The sequence below is a fragment of the Chiloscyllium plagiosum genome, unplaced genomic scaffold (assembly GCF_037043375.1).
Source record: "Chiloscyllium plagiosum isolate Xiang-an unplaced genomic scaffold, Cpla_swu_hap1 HiC_scaffold_7, whole genome shotgun sequence".
Lineage (NCBI taxonomy): Eukaryota > Metazoa > Chordata > Chondrichthyes > Orectolobiformes > Hemiscylliidae > Chiloscyllium > Chiloscyllium plagiosum.
The window spans coordinates 113,888,046-113,901,907 of NW_028270145.1; the positions used below are offsets into that span (position 1 = coordinate 113,888,046).

Sequence of the window (13,862 nt, forward strand, 5' to 3'; positions counted from 1 at the left end):
GTGTTGCAGGGCCAGGAGTCAGTAAGTGCAGAGGCTGATGGACATTAATAAATTAGATTATGCCAATTGTTAAACATCAGCATCAGTCTACTCACCGCAAACACAATGTAACAATCACCTTCGTAGAAATTACCATAGGATCTCAGGGGCACAGGAACCATCAGCATTTTCTGTAAATACCAATATATCACAAAAATTAAACTTCTGTTGTTATAGCAACATGTCAGTACGCGCAACCCCACATTTTCCAGCATTCTGTCTGTCTATGACATTACACAGAAGACCCACAGGCCAACCAACGGTCAGCTCACTTTAAACACCAATGTTGAAGAGCAGGGGAAGGTGCCAGTTGTTAGCATCAAAGGCAAGCAAGATGCAGGGTAAAGCTCTCTCTACACCATTTTCCATCAAACACTCACAGAACAGGGACAGCATGGGGTTAGAAACAGATTGAAGCTTCTTCTACACCACCCTCTATGAAACACTCCCAGGACAGGGACAGCACAGGGTTAGATACAGAGTAAAGCTCTCACCCATTATCATTCGGACACTGGAAAATAATGCTTGTGCTGTAATCATCGAATGCAAACTCCAAAAACAGTGGTTTAATGATTTAAATGCAATTTCAAAGTAATCTCTGTCTAGGAATCTGCTTTCACTAAAAGTTACCGGGAAGCTGATTAGGCCACATAAATACCCAGGAAGCTGGGTAATACCCTCTGAGAAAAGGAGCTGCCATCCTTAAAGGAGCCTGACCCATTCTGGAGTCCGGTCCCAGATGTAGGTACTTGTTAATTAATCCAATCATTCTTCCAGCTGGATTGAGTGGAACAAACTTGGTCCAATAGTCACTATTGGAGAAGGCAGGTAGGTGATGCCTAGTGGTATTATCACTGGACTATTAATCCAGAAGCCCAGGGAATGCCCTGGGGACCCAGGTTCAAACCCCACCACAGTAGATGGTGAAATTTGATAAAAATCTGGAGTTAAGAGTCTAATGAGGACCATGACACCATTAGGGGAACAGTCCACCCGATTCACTTGTGTACTTTGGGGAAGGAAAGCACCGATTTAGAGTCATAGGGATGTACAACATGGAAACAGACCCTTCGGTCCAACTCATCCATGCCGACCAGATATCCCAACCCAATCTAGTCCCATCTGCCAGCACCCGGCCCATATCCCTCCAAACCCTTCCTATTCATATACTCATCCAAATGCCTCTTAAATGTTGCAGTTGTACCAGCCTCCACCATTTCCTAATTTGACCTGGCCTGGCCTCCATGTGACTCCAAACCCACAGGTTGGCTCGTTTAGGGCTCAGTTTGGAACAGTCTAGCCAGCGATGCCCACTTCTCACGAACATGTAGAAAACTATTCTCACACAGAGTACGCACTTTGTTGGGTTTCACTATTTCAACCGGAACCTTCTACTGACCTCGATTCGCCATATTTGAATCCCGGGCGTGGTTGTATTCAAGGATTTGGAGATGGCCTGTGTCAGGTCAGGCATGGCTCTCGTTCTGAATTACCTTCAACAAAAGAAGACAAGAGGAGATGACAGGAAGCACTGAAGGGTCAAGCATTCCAGAAATCCAGACAACATTCCTGGCTCCATACTTCAGGATGTCAAGTCCTTACAGAATGTAGGCACAGGATATTAATTAGAATGAAATAAATAATACTAATGTTTTCAAATACCCACACAATAAACATATAAATAAATAGGTAAGTATCTGAAATGTTTCTCAGACTGGTTCTTGGGTTGGGAGGATGGACACATGAGGAGAGATCGAGTTGGTTAGGACTATTCACTGGGGTTTAGGATTGTTGGGGCAGTGGGTGGGGGGGGCTGGTGTGGAGATCTCACAGAAACCTATAATGCTCTGATGAAGGGTCGACTGACGGAAAGAGTTAACTTTTGTTTCTCTTCACAGATACTGCCAGACCTGCTGAGCTTTTCCAGCCATTCCTGATTTTCTTTCTGGTTTACAGCATCCACAGTTCTGTCAGTTTCTAGAACATTTTAACAGGATTAGACAGGGTAAACACTCCATGTCCCCAATGACCAGGGTGTCCAGAACCAGGGGTCACAGTCTCAGGATGTGGGATAGGCCATTTAGGACGGAGAGGAGGTGAAATGTCTTCACCCGGGGAGTGGGGAGCCTGGGGGATTCATTGCCACAGAAAATATAAGAATGAGTTAGACACAGTTCTTAAGGCTAAAGGGATCAAAGAATATGGAGGAGAAAGCAGGAATAGGAGATGGAGTTGGATGATCAATCATGATCATGTTGAATAGCAGAACAGGGCAAAATAGCCTACTCCTGTTTCTAGGTTTCTACCCAGTGGTGAGGAGTCCAAATCTAGAGATTGTAAATATAAATGAAGACATTACAAAAGGCAATAAAATTCAGGAGGAACAGGCCCGAGCTGATGGGAGACAGTGATGTAGTTGTAATATCACTGGAGGCCCAGTTCTGTAGAGGCTCAGTGCTAGAGACAGGTGCTCAAAGCAACTAGTGAAATTAAATTTAAGGCTAATTAATAAAGCATGGAATTTAATAGTTAATCTCAGTATAAGCCATGAAAGAAAAAAAATCCTCAGGGAAAGAAATCTACTGTTTTTACCCAGTCTGGCCTACATGTGACTCCAGACCCAGTAAGCCATTCTGTTTAAGAATGGACAACAAATGCTGACTTTGTCACACCTTTATTCTTTCAAAAAGGGGGAGGAAAGAAAAAACATCACGGGGATACATTTCTGGGGATTTTGGATAAACCTCTGAGCAAGAAAAGGAGGTGGGGGGGACCTGGAGAAAGGATCGAGAGGAGCTTAAACACTGGCATTGACCGACCGGTCAGTATCTGTGCTACACCAGAAGCAGCAGCAAGGGGTTAATTTACATTGAGAAGCTGGGATTATCTGCATCCCCCCCCTCCCAATCACACACAGCACAGAAAAAGGTAAAGGCAGGTGTAACTGATTCATTTCAAACAGTGATTGGAGAGGTGTTGGAGGGGGTGAATGCAGTGCAGGTTCAATCCAGACAGATTTCATAAACCAGGTTCTGAAGAGGAATCAAAAATCAGACTTGAAATGTTAACTCTGTTTCTCTCTCCCCATACGCTGCCAGACCTGCTGCAGAAACTCAGCACTTCCTGGTTTTTTTGTTTGTCTGTTTCAGATCTCCAGTAATTTGTTTTTAGGGTGCATACCTTAGACTTGTTTTTTGAGCCTAGGACCAGAGAGGCATAGTCAGGGTAGTTCATTAGAAACTTTTCCTCATGGCTAGACAGGTCTAAAACCTGAGGACATTTTAAAAAGGTGAGGAACAATCATTTAGGGGGAAATCGGAGAAAAGATTTCCCCCCGTCCACCGCCCCAGGAGGGTGGTATAAATATGGAATGTGCTGCCCGAGAGGGTGGAGGAGGCAGGGACTCAACATTCAAAAGCATCTGGACAGCCATTTAATATGGCAGGGCAGAGACAACTATGGACCAAGTGCAGGAAAATAGGATTAGTGTAGATTGGTGTGAGAGACTCAGACTGTTCCATCGACTGTCCAATCATAAACCTATCAAGGCTGAGGGGGTGTTGCGGGTAATGTATCTTGTAGGATAGCATGCTCCTACGGCTTTAAATGGGGAGGTGTGGGGGCATGGAGGGGGGGTCTAGTCCCTGGTTTGAACCCCTCACAGTAGCCCCCTCGGTCAATAGAACAAGGGAGTCCAGGACCACCATTCAGGAGTGTGGGATTCTTCCAGACTAGCAGTAAAAATCTGGAACTATGTGCGTCTACGCGTGTGCACAGGGATGTCTACGCGTGTGCACAGGGATGTCTACGCGTGTGCCTTAGTGTTCAAGGAGAGGGGATAGAGTTAAGCTGCAGACTGACCATGTTCAGGGTGAACGGCAGAATAGGCTGTAGGCATTCCCTGGTTTCATTTAACTGACTCTCCAATGTATGTTAAATCAGCACAAGTCAGTGCTTTTTCATTTCTCTCACCCTCTCGCCCACTTCTTGCTCTCTCGTGGTTACTTCCCAACTATTTCCCAGAGGCCCCAAACCATGCATTGCTAACAGCCAATGACATCTCCGGTTCTCTCTATCACGCAATCCACGTAATGTTTTTATGACCACTGTCTTCACAATGACCTTATAAGGTTTGGCTCTAACAATAATAAAATATTGGCTGCCGTCCTCCAATCATCTCTCGTATCCTCTACACTCAGTTATTTTTGCAACAACGCACATTTCACTAGCTGCCCTTTGATCAGCTCTTGGGGAGGGACCAGAATGGCTCTTTAGGCGAAGTTGGTTGCTCAGTTAGAGGGGACATCCAGGCTTTTCAATCGCATTGGATACTCCCTGGGTTAAACGAGGGGAGAAAATAACTACTCCAGCTATATCATGAGCAGGCCCATGTTATAGCTGGAGTAATGTCTGCATTTTTGGGCTCCTTATCAGAGGAAGGATATTCTAACGATGCAGAGAATGCAAAGGTTTCTATCACTGCTTCCTGGCAGCGCAGGGCTAATGTAAGAAGAGAAACTAAATTGGTTAGGGTTGTATTCCCTGGAGACTAGAAGAACGAAGGTAGGGTGGGATCTCATAGAAACCTATATAATTCTAACAGGAAGTAGACAGGGTAATCACAGGAAGGAATGTTCCTGATGACCAGGGAGTCCAGAACAAGGGGACACAGTCTAAGGATATGGGATAGGCCATTTCAGACTGAGATGAGGAGAAATGTCTTCACCCAGAGAGTGGGGAGAATGTTGAATTCTGCCACAGAAAGCAGTTGAAGCCAAAACATTGAATGTTTTCAAGAAGGAGTTAGATGTAGTCCCTGGGGGCTAAAAGGATCAAAGCATATGGGGGGAAGAAAGCTGGAACAGGGGATTGAGCTAGATGATCAGGCAGGAGAAAGGGAGGACTGCAGATGCTGGAGATCAGAGTCAAGAGTGTGGTGCTGGAAAAGCACAACAGGTCAGGCAGCATCAGAGTAGCAGGAGAATCGACGTTTCGAGCAAAAGCCCTTCATCAGGAATGAGACTCTTTCCTGATGAAGGACTTTTGCCCAAAACATCGATTCTCCGGCTCCTTGGATGTTACCTGACCTGCTGTGCTTTCCCAGCACTGCACTCTTGACTCTGAGCTGGATGATCAGCCATGATCATGTTTAATAGCAGAACAGACTCAGAAGGGCCAAATGGCCTCCTCCTGCTCTGTTTTGAGAGATTGTGACAAAGTAACTGGAGCAGCTCTTTGTACCTGAGCACTATCCAGTCAGGAGAAATAGTTTGCCCTGAGCAGTCACAGGTATGCCCAGAATCTGTGATGGCATTGGATTGACAAACAAAACCAAGAGAGAAGATGAGGATTTGGTTTTGTAAAAGCAGTGATGTGGAATGAATTGCCTGAAGAGGCACTGAAGATCTTGCAAAACAGAATCAGAAAAATATCAGAAAGAGGACAAGTTTTCTTTTTTTGCAGAGCTATGGGGAAAAGTGGGATAAAGTGAACAGTTGTTTCAACCTAGACATGATGGGCTGAATGCTCTTCTCTGGCGCAGTATTCTTTGAAGAATCACCAATTTTCTTTGGATTGTCTGTCCCTTTCCACTTGCTTCTTCCCAGAGGGCATGGACTTGTGTCAGCTCAGGCCAATAAGAGGATGGGGCAATGCTTTGGGAGTTTGTTCAGGACTCCCTGCCCTGCTAGAATGATTTTGCAAATCTATCATCTTAAAATTACACCATTAAATCACTGTTAAATTCCTTCTATTCAAGGAAACTTCAATGTATAAAAAACTTTGGTTAGGTCACATTTTTTGGAATATTGTGTGCAGTTCTGGTCACCACACTATAGGAAGGGTGGGGAGGCTTTGGAGAGAGTGCAGAAGAGGTTTACTGGAACATTGTCTGGATTGCTAACTGGAAGGACAAGGGCATCAGATACATGGGAACACTACTCGCTGCAATTTTCTCTTAAAGTTCCTTATAAACTTTCTCCACTTACCTTAAAAATGTATCTCCTAGTTTTGAACTCCCCCACTCTAGGGAAAAGACCTTTGCTCTTCAGCTTATCTATGCCTTTCATGATTTTATAAGCCTCTACAAGGTCACCCCTCAATCTCCAACGCTCCAGTGAAAAGAAGTCCCAGCCTATCCCTATAACTCAAACCCTCCAGTCCCAGCAACATCCTAGTAATTTTTTTCTGAACTCTCTCTCCAATTTAACCATATCCTTCCTTTGGCAGGGCAACCAAAAATGCATGAACAAAAACCCCTACAGAACTGTGAATGCTATAAGTCAGAAACAAAAATAGAAGTTGCTAGAAAAGCTCAGCAAGACTGGCAGCAAAAATCAGAATTAACATTTCAGGTCCGGTGACCCTTCCTGAGTATAGGTGTGTTGACCAGAATTATACACAGTATTCCAATGGTGGCCTCACTAATGTCCTGTACAACTTCAACAGGATGTCCCAACTCCTATACTCAATGGAGTGAGCAATGAAGACAAGTGTGCTAACCACCTCCTTAACCACCCTGTCCACCTCTGACTGAACTATCAAACAATTATGGTTTGGAAAGAGTTGAAACCAACATGGTCATTCTAAAAGAGGAGAGACAAACAATCCAGGGCTTTTTCAATATATAATTTCAGTTGCATCACACTAAACTTTTGCTATAAATTGTATCTTACGATCTTATACTCCAGGTGGTTACCTGATGAAGGAGTGGCGCTCCGAAAGCTAGTGCTTCCAAATAAACCTGTTGGATTGTAACCTGGTGTTGAGTGATTTTTAACTTCAAAATAATTATGTACCTGAACCCCTAGATTTCTGTTCGACAACACTCCCCAGTCACTGTACAAGTCCTGCCCTTGTTGGTTTTACCAAAACGCAATATCACATTTATCCAAATTAAACACCATTTGTCATTCCTCAGCCCATTGCCCAATTGGGCCAAGATCCTTTTGTAATCTTAGATATCCTTCTTCACTGTATACAGTGCCACCAATTTTGGTGTCATCCACAAACTAACTAACCATGCCTCCTAAATTCTCATCCAAAATTGTTTATATAAAATGACAAACAGTCGACCCAGCCCTGATCCCTGTGGAACACTGTTGGTCACAGGCCATTGTCCCATTTTGCAAATAAATTCAACTGTTCAAAATGGCAGTTTACACACACCTTCAGGGGCAGTTAGGGATGGACAATAAATGCTAATGACACTCATCACAAGAGCAAATATGTAAAATCCCCAGCAGCCTCCTTGCCAAGTTAAACTGATCAGACGGTTTCCGTTTAGAAAGAAATTAACCATTTAATTAGATTAGATTACATTACAGTGTGGAAACAGGCCCTTTGGCCCAACAAGTCCACACGGACCCGCTGAAGCGCAACCCACCCACACCCATTCCCCGACATTTACCCCTTCACCTAACACTACGGGCAATTTAGCATGGCCAATTCACCTAACCTGCACATTTTTGGACTGTGGGAGGAAACCGGAGCACCCAGAGGAAACCCACGCATGATGGACAGTAAATGCTAATGATGTACAGCACAGAAACAGATCCTGCAGTCCAATTTGCCCATGCCGACCAGGTATTCTCTTGACTTTTATCCCCCCTCCCATGGGAATGTCCTGGGGAGCATTTCAAGTGCTATCTGGCATTATCAGTGGCAGTCTTGAGTGTTAGTATGGCATCATGGCTTCAGTCAATGCTCTGAGTACTCCCCCACACCAATATCAAATCCTCACAAAGGCACCAGACCAGTTTCCTCCACTTAGATTCAGATGTACAGCACAGAAACAGATCCTGCAGTCCAACTTGTCCATACCGACCAGATATCCAAAATTAATCAGTCCCATTTGCTAGCACTTGACCCATATCCTTCTAAACCCTTCCTATTCATATACCCATCCAGATGCCTTTTAAATGCTGTAATTGTACCAACCTCCACCACTTCCTCTGGCAGCTCATTCCATACATAGAACATAGAACATAGAAGAATACAGCGCAGTACAGGCCCTTGGGCCCTCGATGTTGCGCCGATCCAAGCCCACCTAAACTACACTAACCCACTATCCTCCATATACCTATCCAATGCCCTCTTAAATGCCCATAAAGAGGGAGAGTCCACCACTGTTACTGGCAGGGCATTCCATGAACTAACGACTCGCTGAGTGAAGAACCTACCCCTAACTTCAGTCCTATATCTACCCCCCCTTAATTTAAAGCTATGCCCCCTTGTAATACCCGACTCAATACGCGGGAAAAGGTTCATACTGTCGACCCTATCTAACCCCCTAATCATCTTGTACACCTCAATCAAGTCACCCCTAAACCTTCTTTTCTCTAGTGAAAACAGCCCCAAGTGCCTCAGTCTTTCCTCATACGATTTTCCTTCCATACCAGGCAACATCCTGGTAAACCTCCTCTGCACCCGTTCCAATGCCTCCACATCCTTCCTATAGTATGGCGACCAAAACTGCACACAATATTCCAGATGCGGCCGTACCAGAGTCTTATACAACTGCATCATGACCTCAGGACTCCGGAACTCAATTCCTCTACCAATAAAAGCCAGTACGCCATATGCCTTCCTCACCGCACTATTTACCTGGGTGGCAACTTTCAGAGATCTGTGTACATGGACACCAAGATCCCTCTGCTCATCCACACTACCAAGTATCCGACCATTAGCCCAGTACCCCATCTTTTTGTTATTCTTCCCAAAGTGAATCACCTCGCACTTAGCTACATTGAATTCCATCTGCCACCTTTCTGCCCAGCTCTGCAGCTTCTCTATATCCTGCTGTAACCTGCCACATGCTTCCTCACTGTCAACAACTCCTCCGACTTTCGTGTCATCCGCAAACTTGCTCACCCAACCTTCTAACCCCTCTTCCAGGTCATTTATAAAAATGACAAACAGCAATGGTCCCAAAACAGATCCTTGCGGAACACCGCTAGTGACGGCACTCCATGAAGAAACTTTGCCATCAACTACTACCCTCTGTCTTCTTCCATCCAGCCAATTCCTAATCCAAACCTCCAACTCACCCTCAATGCCATATCTCCGTATTTTCTGCAGTAGCCTACCATGGGGAACCTTATCAAACGCCTTACTAAAATCCATATATACCACATCTACCGCTTTCCCCTCATCAACCTCCTTCGTCACCTTTTCAAAGAATTCAATAAGGTTTGTGAGGCACGACTTGCCCTTCACAAAACCATGCTGACTATCCTTGATCACATTATTCCTATCTAGATGTGCATAAATCCTATCCCTTACAATTCTCTCTAAGACTTTGCCCACAACAGAAGTGAGACTCACCGGCCTATAGTTACTAGGGCTATCCCTACTCCCCTTTTTGAACAAGGGAACCACATTTGCTATCCTCCAGTCTTCTGGGACTACTCCTGTAGACAAAGAGGACATAAAAATCAAGGCCAATGGCTCTGCAATCTCCTCCCTTGCTTCCCAGAGAATCCTAGGATAAATGCCATCAGGCCCAGGGGACTTATCTATTTTCACCTTTTCCAGGATTTCCAACACCTCTTCTCTACATACCTCAAAGCCATCCATTCTACTTATTTGTGCCTCAGTATTCTCATCGACAACAATGCCCTGTTCCTGAGTGAATACTGAAGAAAAGTATTCATTCAGTGTCTCCCCAATCTCTTCCGCCTCCACACGCAACTTCCCCCTACTATCCTTGACTGGACCTATTCCTACCCTCGTCATTCTTTTATTCCTAACATACCTATAGAAAGCCTTAGGGTTTTCCCTAATCCTATCTACTAAGGACCTTTCATGTCCCCTCCTTGCTGCTTTTAGCTCTCTCTTCAGGTCCTTCCTGGCTACCCTATAACTCTCAATCGCCCCAATTGAACCTTCACGTCTCATCTTGAGATAGGCCGCCCTCTTCCATTTAACAAGGGATTCCAATTCCTTATTAAACCACGGCTCCCTCGCACGACCCTTTCCTACCTGCCTGACAGGTACATAATTATCAAGGACACTCAATAGTTGCCCCTTGAACAAGTTCCACATATCATTTACACTCTTGCCTTGGAGTCTACTTTTCCAAGCCACACATCCTAAGTCATGCCTCACCGCATCATAATTTCCCTTACCCCAGCTATAATTCTTGCCCTGTAGTACACACTTATCCCTCTCCATCACAAGTGTAAAAATCACCGAATTATGGTCACTATCCCCAAAGTGCTCACCTACCTCTAATTCTAACACCTGGCCTGGTTCGTTACCCAGAACCAAATCCAGTATGGCCTCACCTCTTCTGCACATGTCACATCTTCTGCATGAAAACGTCGCCCCTTCGGTCCCTTTTATATCTTTCCCTTCTCACCCTAAACCTCTGCCCTCTAGTTCTGGACTCCCCCAACCCAGGGAACATTCCTTGTCTATTTACCCTATCCATGCCTCTCATGATGTTATAAACCTCTATAACATCACCCCTCAACCTCTAATGCTGCAGGGAAAACAGCCCCAGCCTGTTCAGCCTCTCCCTAAAGCTCAAATCCTCCAACCCTGGCAACATCCTTGTAAATCTTTTCTGAACCCTTTCAAGTTTCACAACATCTTTCCGATAGGAGGGAAACCAGAATTGCATGCAATATTCCAAAAGTGGCCTAACCAATGTCCTGTACAGCCACAACATGACCTCCCAACTCCTGTACTCAATACTCTGACTAATAAAAGAAAGCATACTAAACGCCTTCTTCACTATCTTTTCTATCTGCAACACCATTTTCATTGAACTATGAACCTGCACTCCCATTTTTAAAATATAAAAACAAAGTTAAAATAAAGCCATCTAGACCAAACATTGCAACTGCAGCTATAGCTGGTGAAAGCACAGACACCGGGGTAAAATCACGCAACTGGTAACCCAAAGACATAGGTTAATGCTCTGGGAACAGGGGTGTAACACCATCATGGCAGCTTGTGGAATTTGAATATAATTAATAAAACCTGGCATTATCAGTGTTAATGACAATCATGAGACCATTGTCAATAGCACAAAATAAACGGAACTCCATGCCTGCCCCTCTTCCGCGGTTACGTTAGAGCCCAGGTGTCCTTGGAGAAGGAGTACGTGGTGTCGACCAACACCCTGGAGTTGTTCAGGGAGAGGTGGGCGCCGCAGGGAGTGGAGTGCATCATTTCTCCCTCCAACTCTATTTTGATTTAGTCCCTACCCTCCCCTTCACTGTTTTGATCACACAGCACTGCCCTTTGATGTGAAGGGCAGTGTTTGTCACTGGCCACCCGGGTGTTTTCCTATCTTCCTGGTGGTGGAAATTGAATAAAGATTCGTGCACTTTGTGTCTTTCACTGTGTCTCACACCTACACACACACACACCATGGGTGCTGGGGAAAAAAATAAGCACTACCGCACTTAGGCAGTAGTGTGGGGGTTAAATTTAAAGAAAAGAAAAAAAAAAGAGAAAAAAAATAGTGGGAGTGTCAATAAAGAAAAATAATCAGGGGGAAAAAAGAAAGAAAAAAAAAAAGGAAAAAAAATATATAACCAGGAGTGTCACACCTGCACACACACACCATGGGTGCTGGGGAAAAATAAGAAAAAAAAATAATCAGGGGATTCGACAAAAAAAAAAATCAGGTGATTGTCAGGTGGTAGTGAAAAAAAAATAAACAGAACTCCAGCTGGTCCATGAACATTCTTTAGGGAAGGAAATATGAACAGGAGTAGACCATTCAGCCCCTCAAGCATGTTCCACCATTAACTAAGATCATGGCTGATCTGTGGCCTTACTCCATCTACCTTCTCTCTCGGCACAAATCCCTTAATACCTTTGCTTAATAAAATAAGTTATCTGAGATTTAAAGATTAACAACTGAAATTCTGCTGTCCTTGCCTGGTCTGGTCTATATGTGACTCCAGACCGACAACAATATGTGGTTGACTCTTAACCACCCTCTGAAATAGTTGGGGCCAGACACAATTCAAGGACAGTTAGGGAGGAGTAAGAAATGCTGGCTTTGCCAGTGACACCCATGTCCTATGAAAGGATAAAGATAGATGAGCAACTGCAATAGGGTATGCAGGGCTTCAGAATGCATACAGTACTGTTTGTTAGCAGGGGCTCAGGAGATGGAGCAGAAATTACAATGGACACTGCAGCACAGATATTCGGTAGTATTTCTGTCCCACTGGAGAGAGCATTTAAATCCCTTCTCCCTTCAAATCCTTATTCCCACTGCATATTAGGGTAACAAGGGAAGAGGGGGTCAGGGAGCTGTTGGATAATTCCTACCTAAACATCATAACAAAAACAGCACTGAGCATGAACCAGGTCACTGACCATTCTGGCAAGTTGACAATGCCCATTAATCTTGAAATTTTGCATCCAAAAAAATTATATCCTTGTCAACAAAATCTCAATAGAAAGGAGTAGAGAAATTGCTGGAAACAGTAGCAAAGACCAAATCTACCAGCTGTCGTCCCCCAATAAAACAAAATCAATTAGACACACACTTACAATACAAGAAAAATAATGCTGTGGTCACTCCTCCCGTCCCAGTTTTAACCGGCGACTCCAGTGAAAAGGACAAGGACACCCCAGATCTTCCAAAATGTGCATTGCCTCAAAGTTGGGGTGATTGAGTGGCAGGAGCTCCTCCATCTCACCCAACCTGCTGCCACCCTCACCACGAAAGGTTTACCCTATCACTATCCTCCTCTCCCTCCACTCTACCATTACCGATGCGCTACAATTGCAACATTTAAGAGGCATTTGGATGGGTATATGAATAAGGAGGGTTTAGAGGGATATGGGTCAGGAGCTGGCAGGTGGGACTAGATTGGGTTGGGTCAGCATGGACGGGTTGGACTGAAGGGTCTGTTTCCATGTTGTACATTGCTATGACTCTATAACATGGATGCGAGGAAGTCTAATTACAGTCAGGATCACAGCCCTGGAACAGACAGCCCCAAAGGGTGGGAGAGGTAACTGCTCCACAGTCAAATCAAATCGGGTTGACCCCCCCCCCGGGATTCAGCCTCCAGCTTCCCAGCATTGTGTTTCAGAGACACCATCGCTGGCATCAGGAGGGAAATTAAAGGATCAGTTTTCAAATTAAACAGAGGCCGTTTATCAGGAAGCATCCCATTCACCTGACAGATTATTACTTTCCTTTATCGGACAGGAATCAGACTCTCGATTATGTTTAACATCTTTGATTTAAAGTTATTTTTTTTTTTAAATTAATTCTCCATTTCAGAACCACACCACACCCAAGAACGCAAGAGATTGTCTTACCTTCAAACTGGAAGTCTGTCAGAACAGGGAAATTGAGGATTCTGTTCTATAAAGGGAATGAACTTTGCACTTTGCGCTTGTGTAAACTTCAGAAATTAACTACACACTTCTGGAGAGAGAATGACACTAAACATAAAAAATTACTTATTCATCATATTAAAGTTGGGTGTGGTGGGAGAGCTTAGCATGAGAAAATCAGTTTAAGTATTTGTTAGCAGGTGTGATGCTAATTAGTAGATTGTTAGCAACCTGATACTCAATGAATGAAAACTAATTGAGTTCAGTTTTTTTAATTGTAAATCTTGTGCCTGTTAAAGGTACTTCTCTTTATTCATTCAGGGGGATGAGGGCATCACTGGTTGGGCCAGCAGTTATTACCCAGTCCTAATTGCCCTGGAGAAGGGATTGGTGAGCTGCCTTCTTGAACTATTATTGGTGTGTGTATAGTGCTACTGGGGAGGAAATTCTAGGATTTTGACCCAGTGACACTGAAGGAATGGTGTTTTATTTCCTACTCTGGATGG

At 44.3% G+C, this 13,862-nt stretch overlaps 1 protein-coding gene across 1 annotated transcript in view; it reads right to left on the reverse strand.

Moving 5' to 3' along the window:
• Nucleotides 1–13,430, reverse strand: part of LOC122551835 (villin-1) — a 70,600-nt gene extending 57,170 nt beyond the window's left edge. Inside the window, exons 1-3 of the mRNA XM_043694349.2 lie at nt 13,339–13,430; nt 1,439–1,532; nt 96–170 (exon numbers count right to left, since the gene is read on the reverse strand). Of these exons, the coding sequence (XP_043550284.2) occupies nt 96–170; nt 1,439–1,513 (150 nt within the window). The 5' untranslated portion in view covers nt 1,514–1,532; nt 13,339–13,430. The remainder of the gene's footprint in view (nt 1–95; nt 171–1,438; nt 1,533–13,338) is intronic.
• Between the last annotated feature and the right edge of the window lie 432 nt (nt 13,431–13,862).